Source organism: Tachyglossus aculeatus, chromosome 2 (genome assembly GCF_015852505.1).
Source record: "Tachyglossus aculeatus isolate mTacAcu1 chromosome 2, mTacAcu1.pri, whole genome shotgun sequence".
Classification (NCBI taxonomy): Eukaryota; Metazoa; Chordata; class Mammalia; order Monotremata; family Tachyglossidae; genus Tachyglossus; species Tachyglossus aculeatus.
In genome coordinates, this window is record NC_052067.1 from 85,177,839 (window position 1) to 85,197,774 (window position 19,936).

Here is a 19,936-nt window from a genome sequence, read left to right on the forward strand (position 1 = left end):
TGATTGATTGATTGATTGATTGATTAGCAGTCATTCAGTGGTATTTACTGAGAGCTTACTTATGTGCAGAGCACTGTACTAAGTGCTTGGGAGAGTACAATAAAACAGAATTGGCAGACGCATCCTCTGCCCACAATGAGCATTTCTGAATTTACAATTTCCTTTCCTCGGACCACGGAAAAACAACTAAGCAGATGGTCATCACTTTTAAGTTTTAAATCAAGTCATACTGAATGGGCTCTGTTTCACATGATGATACCAGTTCCATCTTCCTTTCCTTTTATTAGGTGCTAAGTGATGGGCGTTTGGTAAGCCAGAATGGACTATCTAAACCTGTGTTAACAGTGACTCTCTTTGGGAGATGGTATGGAAAGGACTCAGCCACAGATTCTTCAGTGGATTTCATCGGAAAATCATTCACGATGATAGTAGTGATGCTGTGTTCCTGTTACGCATTCATCAACTGAGATGGAAAATTGTAACAGTGTATTTCTTCTACCGTTCTTTTAGCTCCTGGCTGTTGGAGGGAAGGAGAGAATTCCTATCAGCCTGCCCTCATCAATGCTACTGCATAAATGAAGGGGAATTCCAAGCCCAATCTAATGCCCATGCTTTTCTTTACTTAGTGATGAACGATCGTTAAATCAAAATAGCACACCTGTTGGTAATGGAGCTGGAAGGTTTTTTGGCAAGAACTGCTCTCTCTTTTGAAAAAGACACAATGATGACATTAAACCACACTAGCAGTCATTTAAGAGCACTATTTTTCCTCTGTGTCATGGGTGTGTGTTGATTTGCAACATACAGCAGTGCCCTTCATGACTGTTATTTTACTCAGGAAGTAATAAACATCCAAATGGCTCGTCTTGGTAAGCCTTCTTAAAATGTTTTTTTTCTTTTTAGAGCTCTGCTGTCATATTCTGAATGGTGTATTCCATCTCTCTTCTTTATGGATATTATCAGTTAAAAACTTGAATTCTTGGGTGTTAGAGAAATGGAACACTGGAAAACATTACCTTTATAAAATACCATTCATACAGTCCTGTGTGTTTAAGTGGAATTGTTGCAAAGCAGGTGACATACCTCCATGTGGACAATATAAGCTCAGCATGTTATTTCTAAGACAAGAGAGTCAAACCCAATGATCTCTTTTCTTTTTCAAGCTCTTCTGTCATATTCTGAATGGTGTACTTCATTTCTCCCCTTTATGGAAGTTACCAGTTAAAAACTTTGATACTTGGGCATTAGAAAAATGTACCTTTTATGCACAGTGTCTACATTTGCTCGAGTTGGAATATATCTTTCTCATGGACTGGGTAATGCAATCAGTAAAGATTACAGACATGACTAAGCCAAAGAGCTCAATCCAGAGACTTGATCAAAGAACTGAGCGAAGAATGTGATGGTCAGAGCTGGTCTGTGCAGTGTAGGAAATGACACCTCTTTTGTGATACATTGGTATATTATTTATCCCAAATTGAGGCAGGATGGTCTACTAGAAGGGAAAAGGTACCACTACAGGGATTTTAAAACCTTACAGGGGATTGAATATTATGACAGGCAGTGGGGAGCAGGTAATAGAAGCTCGGTGTTTTAGCAACTCTATCAACAGGAGCAGCTGAAGAGAGGCCCAGGCTCTGAGGCATGAGAATAAGTTTCTTTATGTCAAGTTTATTGCTGCTCTTACTGCTGTCTACTCCATCAGAAGGACAGCTGAGAGAGAGAGAGAGAGAGAGAGAGAGAGAGAGAGAGAGAGAGAGAGAGTGTGTGTGAGAAAGAGGAATTGACTGGAGGAGAGGTGTGCCAGGAAGAACATGTGGGATGGGCCACAGGATTACAGCATTTCAGAAAAACTAAGGGCACTCAGGCTGTGGAAATTTCAGAGGTTTATGGTTTTGTCAATAACCTAGACAAACACAGATAATTTGGAAGGGAAAATTGAAAAGTTTCCTAGAGGCAAGGGAGGAAACTGGACAGTTGGAGGTCTGCGGACTGTACTGACATTTAGGGAGTGAGATGAAGAGTACGAGTTGTGCACGTACTGTTAGAGGACCTAGCTCTCTGACTTTATTTCCAATTTGGAAAACTGCTCCAATGTAGAGTTTCGGTGAATCTCACAGGAAGAGCTCTCCCAAGGTAAATAGTTCATTCTTTGGAACTTTGACCTCCAGTCAAAGCAAACAAATACCACCTGTCAATGATGCGAGAGATCAAACACTGAGCAGACAGTGTCTTGTCAAATGTTTTGTCTTGATAGTGGAAGGGTGAAGACTCCAGCCGAACTATGAAAACCTTACCTTTACAAAATGCCATTCATATAGTCCTGTATATTTAAATGAAATTGTGGCAAAGCAGATGACATCATACCTTTGTGTGGATAAAGTGCATCGTCTTTTTTCTAAGACAAGAGAGTTAAACTTGATATCTTTTATATAGAGCTCTTGCAAGGAGCCTGTTTTTATAGTAAGATTTTGATAGACTATAAAATAATTAGCAAGGCTGCATTGCTTTGAAGAAAAAGCCAAGGACTGTTAGGAGAACTGGGTTCGAGTCCCAGCTCTTGCCTTACACGTGACCTTGAGGGAGACATTTATCTTTCCCGTGCCTCAGTTTCCTCATCTGTAAAATGGAGATAAAACACTCCTTCTTCCCCCTTAGTCTGGGAGCCCCACTGGGGAAGATGGACTGTCCTATCTGATTATCATGTATCTGTGCTCATCAGGGGGCTTGGAAGTCCTTATTAAATAGCATCATTGTCATTATTAGAGGAAGTAAGGAAAGTCAATATTCTCTCAAATGCTTTCCAAGTAAATATACTATGTATCTGATTTAATTTAATCAAGAATATAGTGATATAATCTTTTTAATTTCACTATCCATGTGGAAATGTAATGAACAAATACAGAGAAAAGAGACTGTTTTGAGAACCATAGGAACTACTATCATTTGATGATAATCTCATTCCTATAAAGTATATTGTAGACTTTGCCTAGAAATGTGTTGGATACAACTACCATTGAAGTAATAACAAGCAATAAAAACCAATAAAATCTTATTTTTGAAATATCCTAAGGGATAAAAGCATCACACTTAGCAGTGTGGCTGAGTGGAAAGAGCACGGGCTTGGGAGTTAGAGGTCATGGGTTCAAATAAGGGCTCTGCCACTTAGCTGTGTGACTTTGGCAAGTCACTTAAATTCTCTGGGCCTCAGTTACCTCATCTGTAAAAGGGGGATTAAGAATGTGAGCCCCACGTGGGACAACCTGATAACCTTGTATCTATCCCAGCGCTTAGAGCAGTTCTTGGCACATGGTAAGCGCTTAACAAATGCCATCATTATTCCAGCACTTAGAACAGTGCTTTGCACATAGTAAGCACTTAATAATTGCCATCATTATTATTTTTGTCACTTAGAATTTTCAGGAAGCCAAAATTTCAGTTGGTTAGATTATTTTTTCTAGAGGAAGAATGCTTATTTAAAATCTTATATTTATCTAGTTGTGTCCAGAGCAGGCTTATATTTTGAATCTCTAGGGGACAATTCAAGTGGTAGGACTTTTCACAAGTCAACATCAGTAGAGTGATAGTAGACACAGAGGATGACAATATAGATGCAAAATTGTGAATGTATCTTTATATTTAGTTGGAAATCATAGGCATTGGCCCTTCTGCTAGTTGATATGGAGCAATCCAGCTACTGGTCCCATCTCCTCACCTGACTAACACCCTTTTCAGGTAGGCTGGTGATGAGGTGATGGAGTAACACAGAACCTCCAGCACTTTTTGGGTGCACTCATCAATCAGGCAGATCCATGGTCCAGTCAAAAGGCATTTCACCAGATTACAATCTCATTGATTACCCACCTATATGAGCTCAACATTTTTGTCTCCTACCATGATGAACTGAAATGAGGAAATACTATCAAATCCTCCTACCATTATCTATATCAACTGAGGGAAATCTTAGGGTCATCGAATAAAATGTGCACTGCATACTTTAGACTGTAAGCTCATTTTGGGCAGGAAATGTATCTGTTATATTTTTGTGCTATACTTTCCCAAGCACTTAATACAGTGCTCTGCACACAGTAAGTGCTCAATAAATGAGATTTATTGGTTGTGTACATTGTTCTAAAGCTGAAAATTAAATTTACTGCTTTCAGAAACAATCGTTGGTTTGTATTTCTAAAGACTTTTACAGGTAATCAATTAGATTCTACTCCTAGAAATTTGAGCCCGTTGTTGGGTAGGGACCATCTCTATATGTTGCCGATTTGTACTTCCCAAGCACTTAGTACAGTGCTCTGCACACAGTAAGCACTCAGGAAATATGATTGAATGAATGAATGAATGAATACTGTCCTTGCAAAAATATTAGAAGGTGTTTTGTGACTATATGCAGTTTTCCTACAACAGGAGTTTATGCTGTTGCAAAATTCCACGTTAAGGAAAACTCACTTTGTCTGTGACTATTTTTTCTGGCACTGTGTTTTGTTGTAAGCGGGCTCACACTGTCAGATGAACGTTCCCTAACTACCTAACCACACCCTAACGATAACAAGCAGGAAAATAACAATAATAATAATAGTACTTGCTAAGTGTTTACTATGTGCCAAGCACTGTTCTAAGTGCTGGGGTAAAGACAAGTTAATCAGGTTGGACACCGTCCCTGTCGCACATGGGGTTCACGCTCTTAATCTTCATTTTACAGATGAGGTATTGAGGCACAGAAAAGTGAAGTGACTTGCCCAAGATCACACAGAAGACATGTGATGGAGCTGGGATTAGAATTCAGTCCTTCTGACTCCCAAGCTCCTATTCTATCCACAAAACCATGCTGCTCCTCAAAGGTCAAATGCTATGACAGAACTGAGTGTCTAATGATTTCATCATGGGCCATGAATTAGCTGGACATTTCAGGGTTTGTACAAGGTCGATTTGTCAGCTCCTCAAACCCTGATCCTACTTAGGGGTCCCCAGTGGGATCCCCCACTCTTTATATTCAATTTTTCATAGGTCTGAGAAAGGGGCACCACTTATCAAACGGCATTGTAACTGCAGGCTTTAATCTGCCCTGATAATGGTCTGCCCACTCCATCCTGGAGTAACCTTGGTATCGATGAGGCCAACCTCCTCAAAAGTTACCAGAGTCCAAAACAGTGATGGGCCAAGTATTTTTATAAGATTGGTAAGGACAGTGGAAAGGACTTGATGTTTTTTCCCATCTGCTCTACTGAAAGGATCTCACTGGTGTGCGTGGCCTAATGTACGTCATCATTCCTCAACAACAACTCTCTCCTCGACCCCCTCCAGTCTGGCTTCCGTCCCCTACATTCCACGGAAACTGCCCTCTCAAAGGTCACCAATGACCTCCTGCTTGCCAAATCCAACAGCTCCTACTCTGTCCTAATCCTCCTCGACCTCTCAGCTGCCTTTGACACTGTGGACCACCCCCTTCTTCTCAACATGCTATCTGACCTTGGCTTCACAAACTCCGTCCTCTCCTGGTTCTCCTCTTACCTCTCCGGTCATTCTTTCTCAGTCTCTTTTGCAGGCTCCTCCTCCCCCTCCCATTCTCTCACTGTGGGGGTTCCCCAAGGTTCAGTGCTTGGTCCCCTTCTGTTCTCGATCTACACGCACTCCCTTGGTGACCTCATTCGCTCCCACGGCTTCAACTATCATCTCTACGCTGATGACACCCAGATCTCCATCTCTGCCCCTGCTCTCTCCCCCTCTCTCCAGGCTCGCATCTCCTCCTGCCTTCAGGACATCTCCATTTGGATGTCCGCCCGCCACCTAAAGCTCAACATGTCGAAGACTGAACTCCTTGTCTTCCCTCCCAAACCTTGCCCTCTCCCTGACTTTCCCATCTCTGTTGACGGCACTACGATCCTTCCCGTCTCACAAGCCCGCAACCTTGGTGTCATCCTCGACTCGGCTCTCTCATTCACCCCTCACATCCAAGCCGTCACCAAAACCTGCCGGTCTCAGCTCCGCAACATTGCCAAGATCCGCCCTTTCCTCTCCATCCAAACCGCTACCCTGCTCATTCAAGCTCTCATCCTATCCCGTCTGGACTACTGCACCAGCCTTCTCTCTGATCTCCCATCCTCGTGTCTCTCTCCACTTCAATCCATACTTCATGCTGCTGCCCGGATTATCTTTGTCCAGAAACGCTTGGGGCATATCACTCCCCTCCTCAAACATCTCCAGTGGCTACCAATCAATCTGCGCATCAGGCAGAAACTCCTCGCCCTCGGCTTCAAGGCTGTCCATCACCTCACCCCCTCCTATCTCACCTCCCTTCTCTCCTTCTACAGCCCAGCCCGCACCCTCCACTCCTCCACCGCTGATCTCCTCACTGTACCTCGCTCTCACCTGTCCCGCCATCGACCCCCGGCCCACGTCATCCCCCGGGCCTGGAATGCCCTCCCTCTGCCCATCCGCCAAGCTAGCTCTCTTCCTCCCTTCAAGGCCCTGCTGAGAGCTCACCTCCTCCAGGAGGCCTTCCCAGACTGAGCCCCTTCCTTCCTCTCCCCCTCGTCCCCCTCTCCATCCCCCCATCTTACCTCCTTCCCTTCCCCACAGCACCTGTATATATGTATATATGTTTGTACATATTTTTTTACTCTATTTATTTATTTATTTAATTTATTTGTACATATCTATTCTATTTATTTTATTTTGTTAGTATGTTTGGTCTCTGTCTCCCCCTTTTAGACTGTGAGCCCACTGTTGGGTAGGAACTGTCTCTATATGTTGCCAATTTGTACTTCTCAAGCTCTTAGTACAGTGCTCTGCACATAGTAAGCGCTCAATAAATACTATTGATGATGATGATGATCATCATCAACATCATCATCATCACCATTATTTAGTAAATATGCCACAAGATGCCATGTAGGGACTGGGGTAAATGCAATAAATGAAATTAAGCAAAAATTGACCTTGCCCTCACAAAATTTACAGTCTTGAAATCAATCAACGATATTTTCTGAGCGCTTACTGTGTACTACATGGCATAGTGGATAGAACACAGGACTGGGAGTCAGAAGGTCATGGGTCCTAATCCCTGCTTTACTACTTATCTGCTGTGTGACTTTGGGCAAGTCACTTCAATTCTCTGTGCCTCAGTTACCTTATCTGTAAAATGGGGATTGAGACTGTGAGCCCCATGTGGGATAAGGACTGCGTCCAACCTGATTTGTTTGTATCCATCCCAGCGCTTAGCACAGTGCCCAGCACATAGTAAGCACTTAACGGATACCATTATTATTATTATTATTACTGAGCACTTGGGAGAGTACAATGCAAGGGTTGGAAGACATGTTCCCTGCCCACAACAAGTTTACAGTCTAGAAATAGGAAGAGATGCAAAAACAACTCTCAAATAGTATTAAGGTCACAATACAGTGTGGGTGTGTATGTATAGTTGTCCTATGCTAAGGTGAAATGACTGATGCTGAAACCACATCCACGTGTGTGAATGTGACTGAAAAGATTAGTGCATGGCTTACGCTCTGTTACACACTGTGGGCATGCAGAGATAGTTTCTTATTCTGGAAATTTTACTCAAGATTAGGCCCATTTCTGTTTTCGAGATTGCCTCTAGATCTCCATGAAACTTTCCCTCAAGGAGACTTTTCCCCGGATTACTATCCATCCAGCTCATCTATCTGTTTCCATAGTCTCCTGGCAGTTCATTGATAGATCACATTGTTTGAGACTGGGATTCGCTATCAATCAATCAATCAATCAATTGTATTTATTGAGCGCTTACTGTGTGCAGAGCACTGTACTAAGCACTTGGGAAGTACAAGTTGGCAACATATAGAGACAGTCCCAACCCAACAGTGGGCTCCAGTGCTGGTATGCTGGCTGCATTTCAGGACCTTGCGTTTGATAATCTTGTCAGAGGGATCCCAGGCTGTGACTGATAATTGCCTTTTCGAAAGGACTGATGAGGATCTCTCCAGCATTGTAGATTCATTCATTCAATTGTATTTATTGAGTGCTCACTGTGTGCAGAGCACTGTACTAAGTGCTTGGGAGAGTACCATAGAACACTAATAGGTGAGTTATCCTGATAGTCCTCACTATCAACTGTCTTAAAAATGATAGCTGTGGTATTGATTAAGCACTTAGCCTGTGCCAAACACTGTACTAAGTATTGGGGTAGATACTAGTTTATCAGGTTAGACATAGACCCTGTCCCACCTGGGATTCACAGTCTAGGTAGGAAGGAGAACAGACATTTACTTCACATCTCTAGAAGCAGTGTGGCTCAGTGGAAAGAGCCCAGGCTCGGGAGTCAGAGGTCATGGGTTCTAATCCAGGCTCCACCACTTGTCAGCTGTGTGACTTTGGACAAGTCAATTAACTTCTCTGGGCCTCAGTTACCTCATCTGCAAAATGGGGATAAAGACTGTGAGCCCCACATGGGACAACCTGATCACCTTGTATCCCCCTCAGCGCTTAACAAATATCATCATTATTATTATCTCTAGACTGTGAGCTTGTTGTGGGCAGGGAATGTATCTGTTGTTATATTGTGCTCTCCCAAATGCTTAGTACAGTGCTTTGCACAAAGTAAGGACTCAGTGAATACGATTGTATTAATTTTACAGATGAGGAAATGGAGGTACAGAACAGAGAAGTGAGTTCCCCAAGGTCACACAGCAGGCAAATGGCAGAGTGGGATTTGAACCCAGGTCTTCGACTCCTGGACACTGTACACTTTCCACCAGGCCAGGCTGCTTGAAAATGGTGATAATGGCGACAAGTTCTAAAAGGGCTGTAGTGCAACTTTTCAATCTATAGGACATCTGATATTAAGGCAAAGTGCCCATGGAGAAACAGCATGGCCTAGTAGATAGAGCCAGAAGGACCTGTGTTCTAATCCCGGCTCTGCCGCTTGTCGGCTTTGTGACCTGGGGCATGCCACTTAACTTCATTGTGCCTCAGTTACCACATCTGTAAAATGGGGATTGAGACTGTGAGCCCCATGTGAGACTAGGACTGTGTCCAACCTGATTTGCTTCTATGTACCCCGGGGTTTGGTACAGTGCCTGGCACATAGAAGTGAAGTGACTTGCCCATGACTTTCCCAAGATCGCACAGCAGACAAGTGTTAGAGCCGGGATTAGAACCCACAACCTTCTGACTCCCAAGCCTGTGCTCTATTATCTACGCCATGCGGCTTCCCAGAGTAGGGCCTCATTTGTTGGTGCTCTCCCCCACAGTCCCACTGGCCAGACGGAAAACAATCACAAAGTCAGTTTGCTGCTTACTGATCCAGAGAGGCTTCATGGATTAGCTCTTCTCCAGGAATCATTTTAGGATGGGTCAGACAGCAGTGCTTCACACATAGTAAGCGCTTAATAATAATAACAATAATAATGATGGCATTTATTAAGCACTTACTATGTGCAAAGCACTGTTCTAAGCGCTGGGAGGATACAAGGTGATGAGGTTGTCCCACGTGGGGCTCACAGTCTTCATCCCCATTTTACAGATGAGGGAACTGAGGCCCAAAGAAGTGAAGTGACTTGCCCAAAGTCACACAGCTGACAAGTGGTGGAGCCGGGATTTGAACCCATGACCTCTGACTCCAAAGCCCGGGCTCTTTCCCACTGAACCACGCTGCTTAACAAATGCCATCATTATTATTATTACAGATTATTACTTTCAAGGGTAATCATTTCCATACTCAGGTAAATTGACTTCTTTAGAGGCAATTGGTAGATGTTGTTCAGTTTTTTCGAAAAGATTGTGGTAAAAGGCATTATTGAGTTGCAGCGAGACTGCTATTCACTACAAAAGCCAAACCAAAAGAGGTGGGAGAAGGGCTGGCAAATTTTCTTTCAAACATGTTTATTGAGTGCTTACTGTGAGCAAAGCATGGAACTAAGCACTTGGGATAGTACAATATAACAAAATCTGCACAAAGTAAGCACTCAGTAAATACAATTGAATGAATGAATGAATAAATAGATACATTCCCTGCCCACAGTGAGCTCGCAGTCTAGAGCAGGAGACAAATGTTAATATAAATAAATAAATTATAGATATATTCATAAGTGCTGTGACGCTGGGAAGGAGGTTCATTCATTCATTCATTCATTCAATTGTACTTATTGAGCACTTACTGTGTGCAGAGCACTGTACTAAGTGCTTGGGAAGTACAAGTTGGCAACAGATAGAGATGGTCCCTACCCAACAACGGGCTCACAGCCTAGAAGGGGGAGACAGACAACAAAACAAAACGTGTGGTCATGTGTCAAGTCATCAGAATAAATAGAAGTAAAGCTAGATGCACATCCTTGACAAAATAAATAGAATAGTAAATATGTACAAGTAAAATAAAGAGTAATAAATCTGTACAAATATATATACAGGTGCTGTGGGGAGGGGAAGGAGGTAGGGCGGGGGGGATGGAGATGGGGAGAGGAAAAAGGGGGCTCAGTCTGGCCGTAAGTTAGTGCTTTTACATCCTTAATTTTCCCTATAGAAATAAGGACTAAAATGCCATTCCTGGGATAGACCACTGCTATGAGGGCTGTGTATTACATCCTTTTGAGCCTTTGGTTTTCATTCAGTTCATTCAGCCGTATTTATTGAGTGCTTACTGTATGCAAAGCACTCTACTAAGTGCTTGATTTTCCTCCTGCCTAGGTAGTTTCCTTTACCCTATGTGTGATCCACTCTCAGATGCTCCGACATGTAACTTCCCATTCCCCCGGCAATTCACCAATTGACGGCCATAGGTCTCGGACTGAAAGGAACAATTCAGCTCAAAAGCAGAAGGGAATGGGAGAAGAGGGGAGACGGGCTTAGTCAGGAAAGGTTTCTTGGAGGAGATGTGCCTTCAATAAGGCTTTGAAGAGGGGAAGAGGAATTGTCTGTCTGATAGGAGAAGGGAGAGCATTCCAGGCCAAAGGCAAGATGTGGACAAGAGGTCGGCGGGGAGGTAAATGAGATCGAGGTACAGGGAGAATATTATTCATTCATTCATTCAACTGTATTTATTGAGCACTTACTGTGCACAGAACACTGTACTAAGTGCTTGGGAAGTACAAGTTGGCAACATATAGAGACGGTCCCTATATTAGCATTAGAGGAACAAAGTGTGTGGGCTGGGTTGTAGTAGGAGAATAGCAAGGTAAGGAAGGAGGGGGGCAACATGATTGAGTGTTTTAAAGACAATTGTGAGGAGTTTTTGTTCTGATGTGGAGGTGGTTGGACAACCACTGCAGTTTCTTGATGAGTGGGAAAATGTGGTCTGAACGTTTTTACAACCACAAAGCAAGTTTCCCCCCTCCTCACAATTCTACCCTTGTTACGACTGCTGTTCCAGTCTAAAAATGACCACGGCAGAGCTAGGGGGAGAACACATGCAGATGCAGGCTATGGGGAGACGAAGTGGGGGAGCAAATTTTGTCCAAAGTTTCATATGAGCTTCTACTTCCCAATAGAGACTTAAACTGACCCTGAGTTTTAGAATCAATCCATCAATCACCTGTATTTACTGAGTGCTTATTAAGGGCAGAGTACTGTACTAAGGCTTAGGTGTGTCAGAGTTGGTAGACATGATCTCTGCCCCCCAAAAGCTTACAGAGTACTAGGGGAGACAGTAAAATAAAATACAGGTAGGACTAGTGAATCATTTTATAAACATTTTGTAAACATGGACAGAAAAATCCTTGTCCTGTGCTCTCTTCCTCACTACTTATTCTCACTCCTCTCCAGCTACAAACCGAGACCGCACACTTGGCTCCTCTTAGGCTTACCTGCTCATTGTGAGTCTCTTTCATCTCTCTCACCTTCGATCTTCTGCTCACATCCTCCCTTCAGCCTGTAATGCATTAATAAAATCACACCTCCTCCAGGAAGACTTCCAGGAAATCTCTCAACTCACCAATTATTTTCCCTCTCTTTTATGCACCTAGGCACCTGAGTCTGTAATCTCTAAACAGTTTGTAATTCACCCCACCCCCAACTCCCCCAACACTTTATATAGAGCTTTATTTATTTATCTCTGTTGTTTCCCCTACATGTAATTTATTTCAGTGTCTGTCTCCCTTGCTAGACTGTAAGCCAGATTGTAAGAGTCTATCTACTCTATTATACTCTCCCAAGCACTTAGTACAGTGCTCCACCCATAGTAAGCACTCAATAAATACTATTCATTGATTCATAGATGTAAATACATTTAGCGATCTAAGTGCAGTTTGTGTGGATCACTCTTTTCATTATTTGTCTCTGTACGTAGTCCATTTGTGCAGTGACTAGTGGTACCTATTCAAGTGTGTGTGTGTGTGTGTGTGTGTATAAAATATATATATATATATATATATATATATATATATACATATATGAAACTCTTGCCTCTAGCTTATTCAGTTCCACAACTTTGCTGCTGGGTTGGAAAAAAATGTTCTTCCTCATCACTGTTAGCCTGCCTTCAGAAAGATTTATTATCAGTTTACCTTTTCAAGCATTTAATATGTACGTCATCCTGCCCGTCAAGATTTACTTTAGCACAGAGTTTAGTAGTGTAGAGCACAGATGAGCAGCAGCAGACTGGTAGTGTAGAGTCACATGAATTCATCACTAATGCAGTGGACCGCTGCCTGGCTGGTGAGACTTTCTAGGATGAATCCTCTCCTGAGAAGGTATGTTCTAGAGTCACTCCTTGAAGAAGAAATAAAGCTAAGGATTTTGGTCTGGAGGCTTGGAGAATACTGAAAAGAAGTAGGGTGGTGATTGTTCTAGCTCTAGCTCTGATTGTAAGATATTAAAAATATAATAAGACGATGTTTTTAGTGGAGCAATAGTTGGAATAAGGATCTCATTTCAATCAAAGGCACTTATAGACGATATTTGTTTCAAAAGGTTGTAATTTCATTTAAACTTTTGGTTTTGTATCATTTGATATTTTCATTAAGGTTAGAAAACACCAATTACTAAAGCAAGTATTTTTGGCTAATACATTTTAAAAGGACTGAATTTTTAAAAAAGCTTGATAAGAAAGGTAGGAAGATGCATGCTTTGTTTTTTCCTTCCTTCCCCTCAATTTTTTTCTGTGCTCCCTGCTCTCTCTTTGTCTTTCTCTGCCTCTCTCTGCCTCTCTCTTTTATCTCTGATGCCTTGGGGCAGCAAGCTCAAGTAATGAGACATTATTTGCATTTTGTGCTCATAAAGCGGATAGTTTGTGGAAAAAAGATAATGATTTATGTCTGGGAAGAGGATTCCTAATTCGTTGGAGGCATCGTCCTTGAGAAAGAGGACTCTCCTTCAAATGTGTCACCTAATTTATCAGAAGCTAGGGTAGACTGTAAGCTCCCTGCAGGCAGAGATCGTGTCTACCAACTCTGTTGTATTGTTCTTTTCCAAGCACTCAATATAGTGCTCTGAAGACATTAAACACTCAATAACTACCATTAATTGATTGATTGATGGGACAACGCATTATTGATTCAACGTGCTGCAGCAGCAGCTGAAAAGACCAAATGTAAGCTGGGTAATATCAAGGAGGGCTGAAAAAAAACATATGAAAAACTTGGGTTTATCACTGCATGAAACTGTGGTAAGTCTGCCCCTGGGAAACTCTGTGCAGAACTACTTGCTCCATATGAAGAATGACACTTTTGAGCTGGAAAAGGTACAGAGAAGGAAACCAAGATGTAGCAATTTCTGAATGAAGACATAATGAAAAGATGACAGCTCTTTGCTTTGCAAAGGCAAAAGTTGGGGAGTTATTATTATTATTACTTATCTTTTGTGGGTTTGTGTGGAATTGATACGGAATTATTTTTCTCCTTACAAAACATGAAAGCTGAAAAATTGTATGACAAGAAGTAGATTCAGAGAAGCAGTGTGGCCTAGTGGAAAGAGTTTAGCCCTGGGAGTCAGAGGACCTGGGTTCTAATCCCTGCTCTGCCAATTGCCTGTTGTGTGACCTTGACAAAGTCACTTAGCTTCTCTGTGCCTCAGTTTACTCATCTGTAAAATGAGGACGAATTATCTGTTCTCCTTCCTACGTAGACAGTGTGTCCCTTGAAGGATGGGGACATGTCCAACTTAATTAACTTGTATCTAACCCAGTGGTTAGAACAGTGCTTAAGAAGAAATACCATTATCATCATCATTTACAGATCAGTGCCTTGGATTTTATGAAATCAATGATGGGAGCAACAGCATTACTGATATGCTGTTATAATTTCCACACCTGAGTCATCACACAAGGAAGTCCCCTACCTTCATGGGGGAGACAAGCCCCTGTTGATGCTTCAAAACCTAAAGTGTTTATGGAAAAGTTTATTGCCAACGTGTTCTGAGGCTTTGGTCTTTGACATGTACATATGCTTCAGCAAATATTAGCAAGAAACTAACAGCATCTAACAGCATGGGAAGTGTTGTTCTTTGGAATCGCATTTGCAGAAATTACCTAGTGTCCGCACGAGTAATCATTTAACCACTTGGGAACATAATTTGCAGTTGGAACGGTGAGTTCTGACGGGTTCATCGAATGATCAAACTGGTAGTAAATGGCTAGAATTCACTAGTCCCTTCATAAATCAGTCTTGAGCAATTAAATGGTTATTTATGCAGGCACACCCATTATCACATATCTGCCTTCAGGGATAATTTGATAATAGTGGAACTATTTCCTGAATCCAAAGAATCTCCAAAAGAAGTTGGATGATTTTCAAAACGGTGTGACAGAAAAGTACTGATCTGTATTTTCAGATTTCTCCCTCCTTCCTTCTGACCCCATTTTCACCATAACTCTCAGGTCTTATCACAATATATTAAGCACTGGGATACACACAGGATAAAACAGATTTGATACAGTCTCTGTCCCATGTGGGGCTCACAGACTAAGGGAGAGGGAAAACAAGTATTTAATTCTCATTTACAGACGTGGAAACTAAGACACAGAGTTGCAAAGAGAGTAGCCCGAGGTCACACAACAAGCAAGTGCTAAAGCTGGGATCAGAACCCTGATCTTTTGACTCCAAGTTCTGTGGCTCTATCCATTAGGCAACACTGCTTGTCATCACTGGCAAGTACTATGTTACCGAAGTAATAATGGTCCCCCCACTTAATACTGCTTAACAGCACAATTAAACATAATGCAGGGTACTAATCTGACCAAGCATAGATTGATCCTTGCTATGGGACTAGTTGTGGAGATGGTTTGGGCCTTGAGAAGCAGCATTCATTCATTCATTCATTCATTCATTCATTCAATCATATTTGGCATATTGATAGAGCATGAGCCTGGGAGTAAAAAGGTCATGGGTTCTAATCCCATCTCCACCACTAATCTGCTGCATGATTTTGGGCAAGTCACTTCACTTCTCTATGCCTCATTTACCTCATCTGTAAAACGGGGATTGAGACTGTCAGCCCACGTGGGACAGGGACTGGGTCCAACCTAATTAGCTTGTGTCTACCCCAGCACTTAGTACAGTGCCTGGAACATAGTAAGTGCTTAACAAAGTCTATTATTATTATTATTATTATTATTATTATTATTAGGGCCTTGTGCCCTAGTCCTCTGGCTTCAGGATCAAGTGATGCTTGGATGGCCAGATCCTCCATCCAAACACTAATAAGCCTCCCATCCATCCTTCTTTTGTCTGCAGCTAATAAATCATCACTTGGATATGCTCAGTTTAGGCTGTGCAGAGAATAGGCCCTTATGGTCAATCCACTTCTTCCAGATAAATCCCATATGCTGCTTTCAGACACTAAATGATTAGACTTTGTGTAAAACTGTTTGCTCAGCTAAGTAACCAGATCCAAGATTGTTAAAGCTGTGTATGTTCTAACTAAATATCAAGAGCAAATGTTATTAACCTAGCTAGTGAATCCTTGGAAGCTGATATGGTAAAAGAAACTAATGCACCTGCTTGTAAATTCTAAGGTACTTTTGTGCACCTCATAATGCTATCATAATGTTTAATGAGATATGTAAACCTCTTAAAAACAATGGCAGTTTATCCAGGAAAATAGTCCTTTAAACAAATAACAATGTGCAGAAATCCTATTTCCAGCCTTAAGAGAACTGACAAACAAAACGTCTGTCCACAGAGATACTTAGGTGGGCAACAGTTGCTAAGATATATATTTTTTAATGGATTTTGTTGAAACGCTTACTGTCTGTCAGGCACTGTTCTAAGCCTTGGGTTAGACTGTGAGCTGGTTGTGGGAAGGGGTTGTAACTGTTTATTGTTGTACTGTTCTTTCCCAAGCACTTAGTACAGTGTTCTGACCATAGTAAGTACTTAATAAACATGATTGAATGAATTAATACCAGGTAATCAGTTTGGACACAGTCCATGTCCCACACGGGGCTCACAGTCTTAACTCCCATTTTGCAGATGAGGTAACTGAGGCATAGAGAAGTTAAGTGACTTGCCCAGTGTCACTCAGCAGATAAGTGGTGGAGCTGGGATTAGGACCCAGGTCCATTGGCTCCCAGGCCTGTTCTCTTTCCACTAGGCATCACTACCTCTCGCTGCTTCAGACAAATAAACATGGTAAGATTTATATTCAATTTAGCTCTTCACATCGGCCATTGAAACAAGGACAGAGTCCACCCATGGAAAGAGTGTTCAACAGTATTGATTTTTTCAGCTGACTGTTGTTATCGACAGAAACGGTACGGGCTCATTTAGTCGATGCAGAAACGAGTGACTCCGAGAGAACAAGTCAAAGAACAGAGCAGTAGGAAAGTGGCGAGCATCCCGTTCACCCCAGTGGAGTACGAGTGACTGCAGCACCCCTAACCAAGGCTGCCCTGTCAGCTTTATTTGTTCAGCAGTACACAGGGCATCCAATCGGGGCTTAACACAGCCATAAGCACTTTCTTAAGCATGGGAATCGCGTAATGCTTGACCGACCCGCGCTCGCATAACACCCGACCGGGTTCCTGTTATTGTGGTTTCTGGTCAGTTCTGAGTGTCCCCATCCAGGCCCGGTTCCTGTTATTGTGGTTGCCGGAACAAGGAATGAATCAAAGAACAGGGAAGTGGCCCATGTTACTGGGACCCAGGTTGGCAAATTCTGCATTTAACGGTAACAGTGTACACATGGAACAGTCTACTCAGAGATCATCAATGATGACGATGTTATGATGACTGATTATCATTTTAGAGATGCAACACGGCCTAATGGATAGAGCAGGAGCCTGGGAGTCAGAAGGACCTGGGTTCTAACTGTGGCTCTGCCACTTGCCTGTTGCATGACCTTAGGCAAGTCACTTCACTGTTCTGTGCCTCAGTTTCCTCATCCATAATACGGGGATTAAGATTGTGAACCCCATGTGGGATAGGGATTGAGTCCAACCCAATTTGCTTGCATACACTCAGAGCTTAGTGCCTTGCCTGGCACATAGTAAATGCTTAACAAATGCCACTATTATTATTACTGTTGTTGTCATATCAGTGGTTTTTCTGCATTCCTAGTCACAAGCATCCCATCTCAATTAATCAATAAATGGCATTTCTTGGGCATTTACTGTGTGCGTTGCATTATTCTAAGCACTCATTCATTCCTTCATTCAATCGTATCTATTGAGCACTTACTGTGTGCAGAGCACCGTACTAAGTGCTTGGAAAGTACAATTCAGCAACAGAGATAATCCCTACTCAACGGGCTCACAGTCTATAAAGGGGGAGAGAGGCAACAAGAAAAAACAAGTAGAGAGGTATCAGTAGCAACAAAATAGATAAATAGACTAAGATTGTGAACATTATGTGGGACAGAGCCTGAGTACAACTAGATTATTTTGTATCTACCCCTGCACTTAGTACAGTGCCTGGCATTTAGTAAGGGCTTAACAGATACCATTAAACACACACACACACACACCAAGAAAATGGCATTTAGTAAGGGTTTAACAGATACCATTAAACATACATACAGCAAAAAACACCCAAAACCCACACCAATCATATTCACCCTTTTCTCTCCTTTCAGGTTGCTCAGTTGACCATAGTCAGCTGAAAAAGCCACCAAACAACTCTAATTTGATGTAGAAGCCCTCCACCTCATCCTTCTCCAGTGAGCTCTGAGACTGAGACATCCACAGATAGATCGGTGTCGTGGGGAAAGATGCAGTTCTGCGCCGGAGACAGAAATGGCTCTTGTACAAGGACCAGCTGGTCCGATAACATCCGCGTCGTTATGTACAGCATGATGTCGTGCATAATCCTGACCACGCTGGCCGGAAACCTGATGGTGATCATCTCCATCTCACACTTCAAGCAGCTCCACACACCCACCAACTGGCTGATCCACTCGATGGCCACGGTGGACTTTCTGCTGGGCTGCTTCGTGATGCCTTACAGCATGGTGCGATCGGTGGAGAGCTGCTGGTATTTCGGCCGGCTTTTCTGCAGAATCCACACCAGCACGGATATCATGCTGAGCTCGGCGTCCATTTTCCACCTGTCCTTCATTTCTATCGACCGCTACTACGCCGTGTGCCACCCGCTGAGGTACAAAACCAAGATCAACGCCTTCGTCGTGCTGGTCATGATCTCTGTCAGCTGGACGGTCCCTGCCCTCTTCGCTTTCGGGATGGTGTTTCTGGAGCTCAACTTAAAAGGAGTAGAAGACCTTTATCAGCAGCAGGTTCTCTGTGTTGGAGGCTGCTTAGTGATTTTCAGCAAAACTTCAGGCATTCTCGCTTTCATGACCTCCTTCTACATCCCTGGATTTGTTATGTTGTGCATCTATGGGAAAATCTTCTTCATAGCCAGGAGACAGGCAAGGTCCATTAATGACACCGCCCAGCAGATGCAGGCAGGGTTCGAAGAGACTCGCCGGCCTTCGCGGAGCAGAGAGAGGAAAGCCGCGAAAACCTTAGGGATCGTGATGGGTGTGTTTCTCCTTTGTTGGTGCCCATTTTTCTTCTGCACCGTCATGGATCCTTTTATTGGCTATACGATACCCCCCGTCCTCAGAGAGGCTTTGATTTGGTTGGGCTATTTAAATTCAACCTTCAACCCTATGGTTTACGCGTTTTTCTACCCGTGGTTTCGGAAGGCCCTCAAGATGGTCCTAGTGGGGAGAATTTTCCAAAAGGGCTCTTCCACCTCTAAATTGGTTTTAGAGACATGTGTCTAGGATTTAACTGGCTATGTGGGCAGGGGATGTGTCTGTTATATTGCTATATTGTACTCTCCCAGGAGCTTAGTACAGTGCTCTGCACACGTAAGCGCCCAATAAATATGATTGATTGATTGATTAAAGCATAACTAGAAAGACTGTATTTATGAAACACCCAGGGTTCATTCATTCAATCACCTACTTTGTACAAAGCACTGTACTAAGCGCTTGGATAAAAAACCAGGAAGCATAAAATTATAGCTGACCCATTCAGCATCCACTGTCTAGGACTGATTATCAGGTATGTGTGTCTAATTAGACCCAGTGAATTTTATAATGCTATTTGGGACAACGAAAACAAGAGTTCATTTGCCTCACACTTCAGACTGTAGCTCTTTTTAAATATTCAATTAAATTTGAAATGATACCCCAAAGGGAAAGAAGATTATCTGGTAAACAGAAATGAAAAGTGCATTTCTATGGCACTAAGTCAGGGGTAATACTTAGGAATGTGGTAAAGTTCTTTAAAATGCACTGTTTCCAGCTAAAAATGCCAAAAACATCTAGCTCTAAATTATGAATAATGTGTATTTAGGTTATATTATGGAAAAACACATTTTGAGGGGGGAAACCTTTCTTAAATATATAGATTAGAATTAAAATCAATTTGATTTAAATCAAATCCACCCTGATCTGGAAATTTCCAGGAAACACAGTTTTCTACCCTAAATCTTCTAAACAATTTATTTGAATCTCTGCTCCACTTTGCTTCTGTCTATAATGAGACAGGTAAGGAGTGCAAGTCAAACGT

General features: G+C 42.5%; 2 protein-coding genes across 4 annotated transcripts in view; both read left to right on the forward strand.

Moving 5' to 3' along the window:
* Window positions 1-3,151, forward strand: part of VNN1 (vanin 1) — a 30,498-nt gene extending 27,347 nt beyond the window's left edge. For all 3 annotated transcript variants that reach the window (XM_038767481.1, XM_038767489.1, XM_038767498.1), the window contains one exon: window positions 288-3,151. In XM_038767481.1, coding sequence (XP_038623409.1) covers window positions 288-467 — 180 coding nt within the window. In that variant the 3' untranslated portion in view covers window positions 468-3,151. The remainder of the gene's footprint in view (window positions 1-287) is intronic.
* A 14,975-nt stretch (window positions 3,152-18,126) lies between these two features.
* Window positions 18,127-19,143, forward strand: LOC119923212 (trace amine-associated receptor 1-like). The gene has a single exon (XM_038742704.1). It carries the CDS (start codon window positions 18,127-18,129, stop codon window positions 19,141-19,143), a length of 1,017 nt encoding a protein of 338 aa, XP_038598632.1.
* Window positions 19,144-19,936: the final 793 nt, after the last annotated feature.

Coding starts and splice junctions, on each gene's coding strand:
- LOC119923212 (XM_038742704.1), top strand. CDS start 18,127: ATGCAGTTCTGCGCCGGAGACAGAAATGGCTCTTGTACAAGGACCAGC.